At 53.5% G+C, this 17,908-nt stretch overlaps 2 protein-coding genes across 6 annotated transcripts in view; both read right to left on the bottom strand.

Moving 5' to 3' along the window:
- Window positions 1–309, bottom strand: part of HELZ2 (helicase with zinc finger 2) — a 30,893-nt gene extending 30,584 nt beyond the window's left edge. Inside the window, exon 1 of the mRNA XM_085079160.1 lies at window positions 35–309. The gene's annotated coding sequence lies outside the window, so the exon portion shown is untranslated. The remainder of the gene's footprint in view (window positions 1–34) is intronic.
- A 297-nt stretch (window positions 310–606) lies between these two features.
- GMEB2 (glucocorticoid modulatory element binding protein 2) lies at window positions 607–16,287 on the bottom strand. Of its 5 annotated transcripts, none has more exons than XM_085079163.1 (11): window positions 15,152–15,805; window positions 14,937–15,046; window positions 13,723–13,883; window positions 8,933–9,030; window positions 8,136–8,266; window positions 6,593–6,696; window positions 5,202–5,359; window positions 3,922–3,993; window positions 3,255–3,392; window positions 2,608–2,730; window positions 607–2,427 (listed from the first exon to the last, which is right to left on the bottom strand). In XM_085079163.1, exons 1-11 carry the CDS (start codon window positions 15,168–15,170, stop codon window positions 1,781–1,783), a joined length of 1,761 nt encoding a protein of 586 aa, XP_084935289.1. In that variant the 5' UTR covers window positions 15,171–15,805; the 3' UTR covers window positions 607–1,780. The 5 variants fall into 5 exon arrangements, with proteins under 5 accessions (XP_084935289.1, XP_084935290.1, XP_084935291.1 ...); XM_085079164.1 differs by having other exon boundaries at window positions 8,136–8,263; window positions 15,152–15,803; XM_085079165.1 differs by lacking the exons at window positions 14,937–15,046; window positions 15,152–15,805 and adding an exon at window positions 16,140–16,287.
- Window positions 16,288–17,908: the final 1,621 nt, after the last annotated feature.

The following is a 17,908-nucleotide window of genomic DNA, read 5'->3' as shown; positions in this document are numbered from 1 at the left end:
GGCGTCCCTGGGGTGCAGAGGAACCTTCACTCACCGTCACAGCACAGGAATGGGGGAAATTGGGCAGGAAATACACCTCAGGTGTAGCTCAGCACTGCTGCTCACGCTGGAGAGGCAAAAGGCAGCTCAGGGTGATCACAACCCTTTATATGTCCTCGGTTTGACAAGCTGCTGCTGTCCCAAGTACAGAGATATGACGGTGATATCTTAGCAGCAGCCAGCTGGGAGGGAAAAGTCCCTGATAAGACAGGACTCCTCCTCATCAACAGCAGCCCTACCTCAGTCTCAGCCAGAAACGAAACAAAATCTAATGCTTCAGAGGAACAGATCACTCTTCTTCCTGATTATGTGTCACAGCTCTCCTAAACAGAGGTTGGGGACTGGTGGTTATCTGGGTGCACTGGGTGCAGCCAGGCTGTCCCAGCTGTGCCCTGGACAATCAGACTTTGGAGCCACAGTTCAGGCTCCTCACATGCCCATGGCCAGAGGGAGCACAGAGGACACGTATATTTATATTTAATAAAGTGTATTCCTGTCCTGTCTTAGCCCCACTTCACAACCCCTGCTGTCACATCTGAACACAGAGAGCACAATAAACCAGGAACATTCTTCCAAAAAAATATTTATTAGCTCAATAAAGTGACCTGTCGTTGCTGCTGTTGCCAGATCAAGTTTGGAGAAATCCCAACACTCCAAGCACCTGCCTCCTTCCAGCCGGAGACAGCGTGAGACACACAGGGCCTGGGATAGGACCTGGTGAGAATCACAGCAGGTGGGGTGGCTGAAGGAGAACTGGGGGGTTGACCACCCCATTACAGAACAGCTGCTTGAACCCAGCAGGGAGGGAATGGCAGCGTCCAGCTCCCCCGGGATGCTGGGGACTGGGGACAGCAAGGTCCCCCCTCGTGAGGAAGTGTGAGCTCCTTGGAGCGTGGCCGTGGGGCTCAGCTCTGCACACTCTGCAGCACGGCTCTGCCATGCAGAATGAGCTTCCCAACCAGGGCTTTGCTTAAAAATTGCCGTTGGCTAAAAAAAAAATCCCCAAGAATGGATTTTTTTTTTTTTTTAGAACACTAGAAAAAGACCCTAAATCCTCAGAAGTCACAGCTCTTCTCAGCCCTCTGGGTTTCCCTCTTCCCGCTCCTTCCCCAGCAGACCTGGGAAACTGCCATGACCACTGTCGCAACAGCTCCCACTTGTTTCTGCCACCCAAAGCCAGTGTCACACACAACACCCAACCTTCCAGGGCCTGTGCCCGTGCTGCCAGAGCCCTTCTTGGTGTCTATGATCATACACATCCAGAGAATTCCTGCTCTTGGCATCCCTCTCTGCTCCTGCAGCCCCTGGGGATGGGGAGCAGCCAGCTCCCTGCACACCAGACCCCTCAGCAGCTTCCTTTTGCTACTGCCTTCTCCCTGCTCCTGCCCACTCCTCCGATGGACACTGCCCCAGCTGTGCCTGCCAACGAGGCTGGGCTGATGACCCAGAGCAGGTAAACTATTCCAAGAGCACAGGGGAAGAAAGCTTTATAAAAAAATAAGCTCTTTTTTTCTTCCCTCCTCCAAACAAGGCAGAGCATTTCTGCCTTTCCCTCCTCTGGGCATCCTTCCTCCCCCCTCCTTCCCTCTGACCTGAACCTCCCTGCTCCCAGCACGAGCCGCTCTGAGTCCTGGTAGCCCGTGCCCCTCCTGACACCGCTCCTCGTCCCACAGCGCAGCCAGAGAAGAGGCAGTTCCTCCCAGAGTGGCACGGCCAGCGTCCCTCCAGGCAAGTCCCCCTCTCACTTCTGCTCCGCCTCGTCGGCCACTGCGGTCACCTCGATGGCGGCGGCAGCGTGCTCGTCCCCGGCGGCCTCGGTGGCACCGGACGGGACAGTCATGACTGTGCTCCCACCGGGAGCTATTTGTGTCACATTCTGGATGGTCGTGCCAAGTCCTGGCAGAGTCAGGAGCTGGAAGGGGCTCACCACCTTCACCACCGTGCTGCCGTCCTGGACTGCAGCTGTGCTCAGCACCGTCAGGTTGGAAGCGTCCGGGTGGATCTCCACCGTGCTGGGGAAGGTGGAGCCGGCAGAGGCAAGCACTGTGTATCCCCCAAGCAGAGGGGAGGCTGGGGAGCTGGCAGCAGGTGGCTGTGCTGGGCTCTTCCCCAGCACTGAAGGCGGGAGGGCCGAGACCACTTTGCCGAGAGGGAGGTTGGCAATCTGGGAGACTGGCACGCCGGGGGTGACGGCGAGCTGCGCTGGCTGGGACAGGACTTGGGAGGTGATGGCAGCTGGTCCGGAGGTGGCTCTGGTCAGCCTGGGGCGTTTCAGAGGCGTGGGAACAGAGACGGGTGTGAGGGTCATCAGGACGTTGTTGAGATGCTGCGATTTGTGCTTCAGCTCTTTCGCTCGCTTGCGGTGCTCGTCACACTGCTGCTCAAGAGCTGGAGAGAGAAGAGGTTTGGCTCAGGCTGGATCCTGGACAAGCTTCCCAGAGCCTGTGGCAATGCCTGGTGTGACTGGTTCAGCAAACACCGGCTTTAAAGCAAACCCCACATTCTTAGCCTAAAAGAAAGGGCACTGGCAGCAATGCCTGGTGCCACACTGGTGTGTCCAGGGCATACCTGCCAAATCCCGTGTGTACTGCTCCCTCGAGCGATCCATCTGGCACTTGTGGCTGGCCAGGACCTTCTTGACCAGATCCAGCATCCCAAAGTTCTGGACTACGTTGTTGAGTAAAACAGCATCTTAAAAACAAGAACGCAGAACCTTTGAGGAAGCAAAACTCCCTGTGTAAACTATTTGCGGCTTGGCAAAAGCCACATGACAACAAACACGTCCAGCTGAGACAGCCAAAATCTGCAGGAGGGTAACGCAAGAGGCTGGGGAAGAGAAGGCAGAAGCCATGAGAAAGGGCAAGAGGTCACTAAAGTATAAACAGTCCTCTCCTGCCTAGCAGGGGTGATAAGAAATCTGCTGGCACAGTAGCTGCTTGCTGCATCGTTTTTCCAATGGCCTAAATTCCACCTCAGTTCTCCAGCCAAGTGCTTGTCCAGGCCCAGAGCCAGCAGAGAGGAAGCTCCAGCCACAGGGAATTGGAGAACTGAGGTCACCTGAAGCATCCCCAAGTGCAGCTTGCTTAAAAAGCCAGAAATGAGACTTTTTTTATGATGAGCTATGTCTGTATTGTGCCATCCAGATACCCCTAAGGTTAAAAAAATCCACAAGTTCCCCTCCCACGATGACTGACCACCTGTGTCCAGGTCCTTACCCCCGAGCTGCAGTGGGGGATCTTGTGCTCGCTGCTGCAAGCCCTTCATGGTCTCCACCAGCTCCTGGTGGAACTCCTGGATCACTTCTTCCAGGAGACCAGTGTCCTTCAGACCTTGCCAAAAAGCAAAGGTGTCATCTGGAGAAAGAGAAAGCAAGGGAGAACCTCAAAATCCTCAGCAGGGTTTAATGGTGATTTGCTGCGTGTTCCCTGTGGACACCTCTGTAGGGATGCAATGCTGCCAGGTTGGGAGAGACCCCCAAGGTCAGGGGGCTGGAGAAAAGCCCATCCAGAGCATGGACCCAAAGGAGAAGGATGCACTCTCCCCACCCTATCCCAAACCAACAGGACACTTTGCTGCAGCAAAATCCATTGCTCAGAGCATACCAAGGAGAATGATTTTATGACCCCTCTGACAGATTTTTTTCCCCCTAAAGCCACATTTGGCCCTGGTTTTGAGATCTTAGTGCTTGGAAACAACTTCATCCAACCACACACCAGTGGGACATAACACAGTGCTATTCCATGGGCAGCGAAGGAATAATCCCAGCAGAGGTTCATGCAAGGCTGCTCTGGTAAGAGGGTCCTTCCTGCTCCTTACCCTGCTGCTTCCCCTTTTCCCCACACGTCCTCCACCCAGCAAGCCCTGCGGGATCCCAGGCCATACCTCCAATGCTGGTGCTCCAATCACTGGCATCCTCACATGTTTCTATGGTTATTGTAGCCGGGGATCCGTTCACTGCAACCAATAGCAAAAAAGAAGAGAAAAAAATTCCCAAGTCCTGATTTTTCCATGTATTTTCACAGGCTGTTTCCAAGAGAAGCACTCCTTTGCTGCATTTCTGTGACTTCTCCTTTATATTGCACAGGATCACATCTGTTTGAATGCAGCTCTCAATCCTGAACGGAGATGCCCAAGTGGTTGCTGTACCAGCTGTACTTATTTTTCTACGCTGGAGTGCAATCCCCAGAGATTATTCCTGCAACCTTTGCAGCACAAGAACATATGCTGGAGAGCAGCATTTCCCTCCTATTCCCCCCTGCAAACACACCAACACTGCTCAGGGCAAAAGTCGAACAGATTTAGATCCTGATTTTTTTGGCAGCCCTTTTTACCAAGCCACTGTTTGTCTGGAGGGTTTCTGAAGCCTCCAAGGGGAGAGCAGCCCCTCAATGCACAAGGATGCAGGGGGGATCCCTCCTTCCCTCCAGCTCTGCCAAATCTCAGCAGTTTTGTTACCATAGAGGCGAGGAACAGGCGTCATTCATGCCGTGTGCAGGAGCGGGATGGATGGGAATCTGGCCAGAGCCCCACAGAGCTGTGCAGAGCATTTGGAATGCTCAGTTGCAGCCATTAAATCCAGTCTCTCTGCTCCTTTACTCTGCAGCTTTCAGGGCTCTGGTTATTCCAGCATAGCCCAGCAGCATGGGAAGTATCTCCCATTGGTGAGCTCATGTTTAACAGGAGGGCTTGGAGAGGGCAGTGTTGAGCATCAGCAACAGCTTCCCCACAATACCAGGATGTGGTGAATGGGTGCTTTGCAAAGCTGTCTGAGGGGCTTATCCTGTCCTACAGGCATCAGCAGGAGCTTGGGGTGTGGGGCACTTTGGGGGCTGTTCTTAATGCTCAGGAGTAAAAGGAGTTAAATATAGAAGTACTTCAAAATTAGAAAGCTTTCCAATGAAACAGCTGCCTGTAATTATAGGTCAAATTTAGAAAATCAGAGAATTCTCCAGGTTGGAAGGGACCTCAAAACTCATCTCATTCTAAACCCCTGCCATGGGCAGGGACACTTTCCACTAGACCAGATTGCTCCAAGTGCTGTCCAATCTGACCTTGAACACTTCCAGGGATGGGGCAGCGACAGGAACATTGGTTATTGGCTTTTATTCATGTGCTCTGAGGCATCAAAGCCCCTGCTGAGGGTGAGGAATGGCTGCACGTACCATCAGCAGAGGCAGGAGTCAGAGGGATGTACTCTGTCGATGTCTGGCTGGTCAGGGACACCCTGGCTCCAGTCAGGTCAATTTTAGTGCTCCGGCAGGTGTTGGAACAGACCTTCGTGTGCTGGTAGAAATCCAGCTCTCCTGAGTCCATGATCTTCCTGAAAGACAGGTAGCAAGCACAAGGACAGACACATCATCAAGAGTGAAGATCTCTTGAGATGCAGCTCCTGGCAGCCTTCACCCCAAACTTCTGAATCCCAAAAAGCCAGGAGAGCAGGCAGAGCCAACAGGAGCCCTTACTGGGACTGATCAACTTGTTTTTTGAGGAAAGGGAAGAGAGAGCCCCTATCTGGTCTCACCAGCACATCCCCTCTGAAGCTGCAGCTTCCAGCCAAAGGGTCAGCTGTAATCCCAGTTCAGGGTGAGACTGCAGGGAGCTTCTTCTATCCCTTTTTGACTCAAAAGGAGACAGGGCATAACCTTATTTACAAACTAAAATCAGGTCTCTCATCTCAAGCAAAGGGGATCTTCTCATCCAAGAATGCTCTCTCCAAAGCATCCCTAGGACTTACTGGCCAACAACCACCTGAGCTTCCCGAGATTTGCTCCTATGGGCTGCTGAGTTTGCCTTCAAACATTCCTCCTGAAGTTTTTTTTTTTTTCCCTCTCAAAGCCCTGCCATGACAAAGCCTAAGCCTATTATGCAAAATTTACATGGAGCAAAAGCTGCTTAAAAGGAATACAGGAGATGCCTGCATTGAAGCAGAAGAATACAGGGAAAGGCAACGTCACCCGGTGAAAAGAGCACAAAACTACTGACAATTCCTGGGGAAAGAGGTGATTCTTTTTTATCCTGCCCAAAGGCAGAGACAGACTTTAATTAAATCACAGTCTCAGGCTGGTGTTCAGCAGGACCATAGAAGAATTGAATTACTGTAGTTAAGACTAGGGAAGAGAAATGCTTGCAATAAAGTAGCTTCTTTTGCCAAGGACTTATTTAAAAGTGATGTCAAGCAAGAGTGCTGCAACTGGAGTATTAACGATGACCAGACTGATTTCATTTGTTGGGTCACTCTGAGAATCCACAGACAGCATGGCCCAACCACCAATGGCCATTAAAATTTCCAGTGTCCTTACATCATCTGGAAACTGAGTGTGGTTCAAGTCCTGAAAAGACCAGAGAAATATTTCTTGCCCCAAATTATTCCCTAGGCACAAGGACAGAACAAAGCCATTGGACAGACCACATTTGGGGCCAGGCTGTTATTAAGACAAATGTTTAGTGGTTCACTGGCTCCCTCAGCAGCAAAACAGCCATTCCAAAGGCTCTGTTCCACCCCACCACAATCCCCCAGAAAGAAGTGTCCAGAGATACAAAGGAAGGGACTAACCGAAGCATGATCCCGTTCATCCGGATCGCCCGCTTCCAATCCTTCAAGGTCGACTTGCCTGCCAGGTGGACAAACTCCTTGGGGCTGATTAGGTGATCATCAAACTGCAAAAGGCAGGGGTGCAACATCAGTGCCACAAACCATAAACAAGCCAAGGGTGCCCTGTGAGCAGGGTTCAGCCAGAGCCCGGCGGTGTTTCCCAGTGCCTGGCAGTGGCTGCAGCTGCATTGCAGCCTCCACGTGCCACTGAACACCACCAAAACAGATGGCTGACAGGCACTCCCCACCCCAGAGAACACTACCCGTGTTAGAAAGATTAAAGCCAAACATTGCTGTCATGGATGGTGAGTTAACAGCTGCTCCAAGCCAAGGGTTCAGGGGTGTGTGAGCTTGGAAGTGCCCAACTCAGGCAGGACAGCTGGGAAAACACACCCATAGCTTGTGCAAAGTTTCATTAACAGCAGGGAGCTTCTCACACTCCCAAACAATGGACTCTGTGAGAGCTGGACTGCACTAGTAACATTTGGGCCCAGGGGAATGTTCATGCCCCATAGGGGAGAGGGAAGAAGCCCATTTGGTCTTTGACCTTCTGCTCCCTAGCCCAACCATTGGTATCAGGGAACCTCTGGCCTCTTTGGCAGTGCACACCCACTGCTACTGAAAACCAGCTTCAGGGAGCTGGCACACACTGTACCAACTCTTTCCCTTTCTTTTATTGCCCTACACACCCAGCTGTGCCCAAACCTACGTGGTGACCTAACAGCAACCTGCAGAATCATAGAATTACAGAATCACTAAGGGTGGAGAAGTCCTCCAAGATCCTCGAGTCCAACCATAAATGAGGCAATTCTCTAGGGAGATGTCTTACAGCCCATCTCAAAGGATTTCCAGGCCTCCTCTTTTCCATGCCCGTATTGACCAACATAGAGCACCTCAGCACTACTGCATGAGAAACTGCTTCTCTGAACAAGGACAAGGGCTTCAGTGCAGAAACAATGGATTTTAGGTGGCAGCAGCATTACTTGCAGCAACATCTATTCTCTGCCTCAAGGACAGAGCAGACCATCTCTCCTGGGAAGGGCAAGGACCACCCTTGGGGAGACCAAGGAGACTCTCCCTCAGCAGGGTGTTATTTAGGCTGTGTACAAATGCCAGCAATGACTCATTCATGGCATGTTTGTGAATTCATGCAAATTTTAACCATGAGTTACCCAGGACATAGCAGCAACTCTTCAGTAGGTTCCCAATCAATGCATTCCTCAAGCTATCAACTTTCCAACTGAGCAGACACTGCAAGTGCCCAAATTTCTCAAACTTTCCAATAACACATTAAATTGAGGCACCATCTCTCCAGCTAGAACTGCTCAACTTGGTCAAGACAAATATCAGGTACCCCAGCACCAGGAAAATGTCCTCCTTTCCCACCATAACATGGTTCTGATGCAAAGCAGCTGATCAAAGCTCATCACCAGGAAAAACGAGGTGAGCCCACAATGTAGGCAAGGGGAAAGCACAAGTCCAGTGATGGCCTCTCTGTTCTCACCTGCACACACTTCACATTGATCCCAGGGCACACAAACTTCCTCCAGATGAGGTTGGCTTTGCTGTCCCCGCAGGTAATGGGGTAGACAATCTCTGCCTCCAAACTGTCCTCATCTTCAGCCATCTTCACTTCTCACAGGGATCAGAGGAAGGGACAGATCAAAGAGAAACATGAGCCACAGCCCCTGATTCACATGCCCGAGGCACACATGCAGTGATCAAAGTTTTGGAACTCAGGAAAAAAAAAGCCAGGCAAAACAGCCTAGGCAGATTTATGCCAATCCAGCTATTGCTGAGCACAGAGAATATGAGAAGTCAGCCATTCTTGATAAAAAAGAAAGGAGTGATGTTACTGGGTGGAGTCACCCTTGGTTTTAAAGTAAAACTGGTTTTAAGTCAACTCCAGGCCAGCTGATCACAGCCTTTGCTCGCTAAATTCACTTTTACTTTGCAACCAAAGCCAGCAAATTGCTGCAGAAGTGTCATCCCCATAGCAAGCTGGAACGGCAGGAGCCAGGGAAGGCTGGACAGAGGGACTCATCCCGGACCAGGAGAGGGCAGCAGCAGCCCAGCCAGCTGCTGCCAGCTCCCTGCCAGTCACAGAGCCCCCCTGGATGCTGGGAAAACATCCCTGATACTACCAGGAGAGCATCCCCAAGGCCCACAGGGGAACATCCCCAGAACACCGGCAGCTCCGCACAACAGTGTTTGGACTGTCCCATCCAACACCAGGGCAGGGCTGTGGCACACTGGGGTGGTAGAGCTGGCACCAAGGGGCTATGGAAAGAGCTGACCTACCTAGAACTGCTTCCTTCAGGTGTGTGGAGGCTGTGAAGGCAGCAGCAGCTGCAGCAGCTGCATTTTCAGTCTCCAGAGTGTCTTCGTTGATGTCACCGCTGGGAAGAGAGGCAGAGGCATTCTTAAGCCATGTGGCCATGCCACCCCCACACCCGATGCCCTGTGGAGACATTGCTTCAGAAGTCCCTTGGATCACATTTTCCCACAAGAGCTAAGAGTCAGCTCTGGGTTTGGGAGGCTCAGCTCCGTTTTTCCATGCAGAGATGAAGAGCCCCACAGCAGGCAGGCCCCTGTCAACAGCCTGGCCAGCTCTCTCTCGCCTCCCCTTTTATCCCAGCCCTGTGGATCTGCCTCCAGCCCAGCCCATGCTGGAGAGCTGGCAAGGAGGGATGCTGTCAGCACAGCCCCTTGCTCAGAAGTCACTGCCAATCTTTGGCAGCTTTGCCTGAGATTTCTCCGGGAAAAACATGTGTGAAACATGCTGCCGCTGCCTGGGCAATGGACTGGCTGAATCCCCTGGTATGCAAGATGCTCCAGGGAGCAGGACTTCATGGAGCCACAGAGACACTATAAAGGAGTTGGACAAACCCCAACACCAGATCTGTGAGCAGAGATAACATGAGCTATGGACACTCGCAATCCAACCTCTGAGCCTCGCAGAAGTTGATATATCCACGATATTAATTAATAGCTGGCTATCCAACTGCTTCCATTGTCCCCACACAGATCTCCATCTTCTCTGGGTGCTTTGCCCATGGAGTCACACAGTGGGTCCTGCACAGCACCCACTCCCTCGCTGTTCTCCCATCCCAGCTCTCACTGTGGCAATACAGAGCTCCAAGCCCCTCCAAGGAGCTTCAGTGCACACTCAGAAGGAAACAGGCACTTGTGGCTGTGATGTGGGACATGCTCCTCACCCCCTCAGCTTTGGAGGTAAGGTCCTGAAGGTGCCGTTATGGATCCCACCTGTACATCACAACCAGCACACAGCAGGGACCATTCCTAATGGGTTTTCCTAGAAACACAGAATGGTTTGGGTTGAAAGGGCTCTTGGAGCTCTTACCATTCCAAACCCCTCCCATGGACAGGGACACCTTCCACTATCCCAGGTTGCTCCAAGCCCCATCCAACCTGGCCTCAGACACTTCCAGGCTGTGCCAGGGCCTCACCACCCTCACAGGGAACAATTGCTTCCTAATATCCAATCTACGTCTACCCTTCCTTTAAGATGTATGTTTGGTATTATTACTGTAGCTGACTAATTGCTGCAGAAAGCTTGACCTGCAGGGGCAAGGGGAGAAATACAATTAGCTTTTCACATACTTTGGCATATAAACTCCCTAGAAAGACTGTACAGAGAAAATAAACCAGAACCCCCCCTCAGTTTGGTACCATGGGTGAATTAACAGACGGTCCTAGTGACTCATTGGCAACCACATTTTTCACCCGCAGTGCCACAGGGACAAGGAAATTCAAGAGCAACTGGTTTTTCCATTCTGGGCTCCTAACACACAGCTCCAGGGTGGAACTGCAGCTTCAAAGCATCCCTCCCCTCGGCAGCTGCAGGGCAGGTACCTGTGGGGAACAGCACAGAGATAAGGAAGGCGTGGGCAGCAGCTCGGCCTCACCAGGTGAGTGACTTGGAGATGCTGCTCCAGAGGAGAGAGGGGAGACAGCTCCTGCTGTGACAAAAAGGGGATGGACACAACACTGCCTCTGCAGCTCACAGCGACCACCAGCCCAGAGCCCTGGGAGAGCATGGGGTGGGTAATGTCAAAGGACTCAAAAAGGTAAACTCTGAGCTAAGGCACTTGCAGGCAGGTAATAATTACACAAGTGGCAGTCTGACAGAAGAACAGAAGAATTCTAACTGGGGGGTTTTCATCAGTTTGCTGCTGGCTTCTTGCATTTCTCCAGGTGAAAAGCCAGCAGTACCACTTCAGCAGGGTGCCAGAGGCAGCAGCCCCCTCTGGCATGCAAAGCCCTGTACCCCACAGCCCTGACCCTGACCTGCCTCCAGACCAAGAACCTCCACCAACTTACCCAGAAGAAACCCCCCAGCAGAAAGTCATCACTTTTCAGAGCTCCCTCCAGGACTCGACTGCATTTGCACTGCTCCGAAAAATGACCAAAAGGCACAACTAGATGGGAAGGAATAACCCAGCCCATGCCTTAAACCTCCAGAGCAAAACAAACAAACCAGCTCCCAGCTTGTATGAAAAATTCAAGCAACTGAAGTCTGTGTCTGCCATGGACACGTGGGGGAGAGAAAACCACAAAAAAGGCGAGTGTCCCCACAGAGTTTCTCCCATCCCATTTCAGGGAAACAGACTGAGCCAGATGCAAGAGAAAAAACAAACACCTTCCAAGTCCCAGCAGTGCAGCCCCCCAGCTGGTCCTGCCTTTGCCAGTTGCCATGACGAAGGCAGGGGAGGATGGTTCTCATCTTCCTCCCCAGGAGGATCCATAAACCAGATGGAGGAAGAGAAGAAAGCACGTGCAGATAACTCAGCAGGCTGGCGTCTCCTTTCTTTTCTGCTCCTGCCTTGCCTGGAAACTTGAAAGAGAAAAGTCTCCCCCAGAACCCTGTGCGGGGGATGCTGATCAGAAATACAAGCACCTCATCAGAGCACCAAGCACAGATCCCTTCCTATCACAGACCAAAGAGATTCTTGTTCATTATTATTTTCCCATCTCCCTCAGCCTTTTCCTTAAGAACACATGAACTAATTAAGCTCTTAACAATTGGTTGTATAAAGGGTTTTTTAAATAGCAAACCCATACCCAGATGAGCACTAGAGAAAGGCACCAACCCCCAAGCTGAGTTTGGTTTAAGTGCCACAAAAGGCAAGTTGAAAGCTCCACATGTGAGTGGTGACCGAGCCAACACCAAGGGATCCCAGCCTGTGCCTGCAGCTGCTCTCCTGACACCAGCTGGGGCTGCAGAGGGAGCCAGGACCACTGTGGCATTGCCCCAGGAGGAGCAAAGCCTGGTGAAGGCAACTGTCCAAAGCCACAGAGAGAACATGGGTGGCTTGTGCTGCCACCCCCCACCAGCCCTACTGCCCTGCTCAGTGAGGGGAGTCAGGCAGGTTTTACTCTGTGACCCCAAAATCCACACCCTTTCCACTGACCCACTACCATCCCCAAGCATGGGGAAGCAAAGAGTCTGTCCAGAAGCCCTTCTCCAGAAAGATGCATGGAAAACCCTCAGGGAATCTCCTCATACCTGCCAAGACATCTCTGCTCATAGCTGTGACTAAATGAAAGCGTTCCTCTCTGTGCTGTGTAGAGCTGTCCTGCTCCTGACCTTCCAGGGGACACTGGCAGGGTGAGAAAAGTTGTCCAAAGAAAAACAGGAAGGGAACTAAGAGTGAAAGGAAACCAACTGACTGAGCCAGTCTCTGGCATGATCCATTTTCCCAGCCAACATCACAATGCTGCACATGGGTCTGTAGAGGCTCAGAGTCACATTACAACCAGGAACTATTCTGCATCCAAGAGCAGCCACATCCCAAGTGTCACACGTGGCTGCTTCTCTGCTGAGGGAGACAAAGGAGTCTCTATGGGACAGAAAGCAAGAGGAGCAGAGCCCTTCATCCCCACCATCACCACTCTTTTGGGAATTGAAAAGTTTATTGGAAACACTCACAGATCCAGGGTGTGGAGGAAGAGCAGGGCAGATCCTGCCCATCCCAGCACCAACAGCTCTCGCCTCTGCCTGTCCCTGCCCACTTTTCAAAAATTTATCTATTAATTGGCTTTATCTCAGTTGAAGCAGCACAGGGGGAATGGCACCTGGACTGAAACAAATGCTGTCACCTTCTGCCCTGCCCAAAGCCCCAGGGCACTGACACAAACACATGTTTGAGAAAAGCAGACAAACATCTTATGGAGAGCAATAAGCAGCCACTCAACACCCACTTATTTCAGACAAACCTGCCCAGATCCAGCTCCAGGTGTGAACCTGGATTTTCTGCCCACTGAAAGAGCAAGGCACAAAAATGGCTCTGGGCTCTGTCCCACCCAAAAAACCAGAGAAATAAAGCAAAGAGCTCATTGCTACAGGGGTCTTCAAGGTACCAGCCAGGTTCTTGGCCATGGCCAACCTGCCACTGAACAGAACAGACCTGAAAAAACAGCAGCCCCAAACCTGAAATGCCAACAAAAAGGCAGAAACTGGGCAAAGCTGCAGCACTTTAACATCTTCACTCTGTTTTTTTGAACAGTGTCTCTCCATTCAGTACCACACAGTTTCAAAGACACCTCTCTCACTCCTGTTGCTAACAGTGGAGGTTCCTGCAGAGCTTGGCCAAAAAACCAGCCCCAAACCTCCCCATCTTGAGGGAAGAGGAGCTCAGCTGCACCACCCTCAACCTGGCATGGACAGACTCCTCTCTTGGAGTTCGGAGCTTAGCAAAGCCATCGTGAAATAAATAGCAGAAAAACACTGATTTAGCTATTGTTGTCTTATTCCAACTGGATTTGTGTCCACTCCAACATCTACATCCACTCAGAAAAATGTATTTTGGGTTGGGGTTTTTTCCCCCTCAAAAGAAGGAAAGAGTGAAGCAAGTTCTGCTCAGAGCTACAGAGCCCTGGGTATGGTGCCAGGGTAAGGGAAACCTTAATGAGGAACCAGACACTCCCCAGGCACCGCCGAGGTCCCCACAGTGAGCAGTGATGCAGGAGGAAGCAGTGGGGGATGAAATCCCTGCCTGGCTGACTACAACCACACTTGGGAGGGTTTTCAGCACAGCCCCTCAGCGTGCACTGACCCTGTCTCTTACCCATGCTGAGACAGGTTGGTGGTGACCAGCACAGTCTTCACCTCCTCCATGCCACCACCGTCCACCGCGCCGTCCGGCGTGGTCACCACCACCACCTCCTCCATGTGGACGCTGACGTCCGGCGTGGCCATCTCAGCAGGAGCAGGAGAGCCCTCGGTCACCTGTGGGGAAACGAGGGGAAGCCTCGTGTCAAAAAGTCTCCCTGCTGAAGTTGGTCATGGAAGGATCATCGGTGTGCTGGGAGCAAGGAAAGAAGAGACCCCACACTTCTAAGGAGAAGGGCATGAGCAAATCCCCAAATGCTCCATCCCATGAGGATGGATGAGGGGAAGTTCAACCTGCTTTGCAGGCTGGGTGAGAATGATGGGCATGGGTGGCACCGGGGTGAAGGGCAGGTCCAAAAAAAAATTCCTGGCATACACCATAAACTCTCTGAAGATACTCAGTTTGAAGGTGCGTTTCCAAATGTATTTCAAACGCTCTCACGATTTCACGCTGTTGGAGGAGCCTGTCACTGTCTCCTCCACAGTAAAACAGGGACTCTTCCCTCCTCCAAAGTCACACACACACACAAAAAAATCAAATTAAAAAAGCACATCAAACCCGCAGAAACAGTGACATCTGGAAACTATTTCAAAGTGTGCATTTCTAATAAATCAGCAATAGATATAAGACAGCATTCCCTCTCCAGCTTTCTTGGAGCCCCTTTAGAAACTGAAAGGGCCTCTAAGGTCTCCTCAGAGCCTTCTTTGCTTTTCTCCTGCTCTCTCAGCCTGTCTCCAGAACAGAGGTGCTCCAGCCCTCAGAGCATCTCCATGACCTCCTCTGTACTCCAAGCAATGGCACAGAGTGCACCAGAGTTGCCACTTGGCTCCCACCACTCCCCCAGGCCATGGCTGGAGCAGAGCACTGATCCAGCATGCCCACTGCGGCTTTACAACCAAGTTCACGCCCTGCAGAAACACTTGCCTGACCCACAGGGACACCATGAGCTGATCTTCACCTCCACAGAGCCCACAGGGTTTATCTGAGGTGGACTGGCCCCTCCATGCCAGCCCGGCACAAAGCCACCAGCAGAAGCACTTCAATTTTTGCAGCAGCGTGGATGCTCAGCTGTGTTCAGTTCAACCATTCCAGTTTTTGTTGTTACTCTATCCCTACCCTTGTCTTTAATTTTGGGATAAAACCCCTCCCTCGGCATTAGCATCACTCACAATGGCCCCTGAGCTGGTACCCAGTTTCAGGATGCTCCAGACATCCTGCCCAGCATCACGGGATTGAACTCCACGTGTGTTGCTCAGATGCCTCTGGGCAGGAACTAGCACTGAATGGACAAAAACTGGGCTAAAAACATAGGCAATCTAAAAAGTGGCTAAAAACACATCAGTAGCGGGGCAGTGGAGGGGGATGAAGGGCACCCCAGCTCTACCAGGACTCAGGGTGTCCATGCATGTCACTCCTGGTGCACCTTGCAGGGTGGTGAGAGTGCATCAGGGGCTGTGGGGAAGATTTGGGGTGAAGTGGGGAAAAAATATAAAAGAAAAAAAAGCATTGGACAATTGGGAGAGGGGAGAGATTATTGGGGTGCAGCACCAGGAGGGCAGAGACCAGGGAGACTGCACTGGGGGCAGCCAGCAAGGCAGTGCAGAGAGAGAGGGATGCAGTGAGGTACTCAGAGATGGGAGGGGGGGGCTCCAGGAGAGTGCAGACAGAGGGCATGCATGGGGAGGGGGCTTCAGGAGGGTTTAACAGAGGTGCACAGGGTGGGGGGGGTCATGGGGGTGCAGGAGGATGCACATGGGTACATGGAGAGGGGAGATGGGGAGCAGCACAGGCAGCACGGCTGGGGGGCTACACTGCACGGGGGTGGGGGGTACATACAGGGTGGGCTGCAGGAGTGGGGGACTGCTCGGAAGAGGTGGCAGGGAAACTGCAAGAGGGCGGAGAGTGGCTCGGCGGAGCGGGGGGAGAGCAGGGAGTGAAGCACAGGGGGACACGGAGAGGGGGTGCCCGGGGGGGCTGCGGCTGCAGGCGGGGGGAGATGTGCAGCGCGGGGCGCAGGAGCGGGCAGGGCGCTGCACGTGGAGGCTGCCCGGGGAGGGTCTCACGGGGTGCCCCGAGTGTCGCCGCCGTGTCCCCCACATCCCCCAGCCCTCCGCTGCGGGGCGGCGCGCGCTCCCGGCGGGGCGGGAGGGGGGAGCGGGGGGGCGAGAGGGGCGCGTGGGCGCGCTCCCGCCGGCAGGGAGGAGGAGGAGGAGGAGGAGGAGGAAGAGGAGGAGGAGGAGGCGGGGGGGCCGCGGGGCGGGCGGGCGGCCGGGCGCTGCCGCCGCCGCCGTAACGTCCTGACGCTCCGCAGGGACCCGGGCGGCGCGTGCGGCGGAGGCCCCGCGGCGGGCGAGGCCGCGCCCGGCGCTTACCTCGGGCCGGCGTGCCGCGGGCCCCGCTCGGGCTGCGGCGGCGGGCGCTGGGGCCGGGCGGCGGTGGGCGCGGGCAGGGCGGCAGCGGGGCCGGGGGGAGCGGGGCTCCGCCGCGCGGCTCTCGGGCCCCGCGCAGGCGCACGGCCCGCACCGGCTACCGAGACTTATTTGGCGCGGGCGCCGCGGCCCGCGCTGCCGTGAAATAGGGACCGGGCGGGCGCTCTGCGCCTGCGCCGCCGCCGGGCGGGGGTGGGAGGGGGCGCGGCGCGCGGGGTCCTGAGGGGAGATCTCTCGTGTCCCCGGGTGTCCCTCCGTGTGTCCTTTGTACCCCCCGTGTCTCCCGTCTGTCCCCTGGCCCGTGCTCAGCGTGTCCCCCTCCTGGTCGCTGCTGCCCCCCGTGTCCCCTGCCGGTGTCCCCTGTGCCCTGCGTACCCCGCTGTCTCTCCTGTCTGCCCCCGCACCGTGTCCCCTGTGTGTCGTCCTGCAGGGTCCTGCATGCTCCCCGTGTCTCCTGTATGTCCCCCCCGGGCTGTGTGCCCCGTGCATGTCTCCAGACCATGCCGCCTGTGTTCCCCCCGTGTCCCCTGCGTGTCCCCCGCTGGGGTGCTGCGTGACGCCTTGTCCATTGCATGTCTCTTTCCCGGGCCCTGCATGACCCCCGTGTCCCTTGCGTGTCCTTTTTCCAGGTCCTGCATGCCCCCCATGTCTGCTGTGTGTGTCCCCTGTGCCCTGCACATCCCCTTTGTCACCCTCCACTGTCCTCTGTGCCCCCCATGTCCCCTGCATATCTTTTTCCTGGGTCCTGCGTGCCCTCTGTACCCTCTATGTGTGTTCCCCAAGCCCTGTATCCCTTTCTGTCCACGGTTTTGTGAAAGCCCTTAGCTATTCATGGCTAAACACTTTCTTGAACACCTCCAGGGCTGGGGCAGCCACAGCTTCTCTGGGCAGCCTGTGCCAGGGCCTCAGCACCCTCACGGGGAAGAATTTCTTCCCAATATCCCAGCAAACCCTGCCCTCATCAAGGGAAAGGAATTCCTCCGTGTTCTGTCACTCCATGCCCTTGTCCAAAGTCTCTCTCCAGCTCTCTTGGAGCTCCTTTAGGTGCTAGAAGGTCTCTAAGGTCTCCTCGGTTTTTTCCAGCATCTAAAAAGTGTCTTGTTCAGTTCAATTCAGGGTCAGTGATTTCCTGCCCAGGAACCATGCCCAAGGTACTGCTGGTCCTTATCAGCATTAAGTCTCAAGCTGTGACGCTGTGTTTCCCTGGCCACCACGAGCTCTCACAGGTTTTGGTGTGATTTCTGCTGTTTCTGTGCCTGTGAGGTCCAGGGTTTGGAAGGCACTCAGGAATTTCTCAAGGAGGACTTTTTGCATGATCTTAGCACATTGCATTTCTTCTGTGCGTAGGTGGTTAACACGTTCTGGAAAGGGATGAGCAAGGCCAGAGCCCCCAAAAGTCGTGAATCCCTTTTGGAAACACTCACTATGTTTCCATTCTGTCAGATTTTCACAGCTACTGGCTGAGTGGCTTTTCCTGACAGGTGTTCAGCTGTCTGTTTAGTACTTTTACACAAATTTCTAATGATCCTGTCTGATACATTTGGGGTGGTTTATGTAATGCTTTTTTCCCCCCAAGGCTCACCCTTTTCTTTTTTTGTCCCCATGCAAACCAACCCTACCTGATAATCAGCTGCCAGCTCTATTTCCCTCATGTTCCTTCTCATTTACCAGTCTACCCAAGCTAATACCATTAAAGTGATATTCCATGAGGA

This window comes from Lichenostomus cassidix, chromosome 20, assembly GCF_008360975.1.
Source record: "Lichenostomus cassidix isolate B80296 chromosome 20, HeHo_3.0, whole genome shotgun sequence".
NCBI lineage: Eukaryota > Metazoa > Chordata > Aves > Passeriformes > Meliphagidae > Lichenostomus > Lichenostomus cassidix.
This window is presented reverse-complemented; position numbering and strand designations above follow the sequence as displayed.

Bases quoted from the DNA above. Each gene is read 5' to 3' on its own strand.
- GMEB2 (XM_085079163.1), bottom strand. The intron at 13,884-14,936 runs GTGAGTGATGCT...GTTTCCCCACAG, and splicing joins GTACCAGCTCAGGGGCCATT to GTGACCGAGGGCTCTCCTGC. The intron at 9,031-13,722 runs GTAAGAGACAGG...CTCTCTTCCCAG, and splicing joins ACCAACCTGTCTCAGCATGG to CGGTGACATCAACGAAGACA.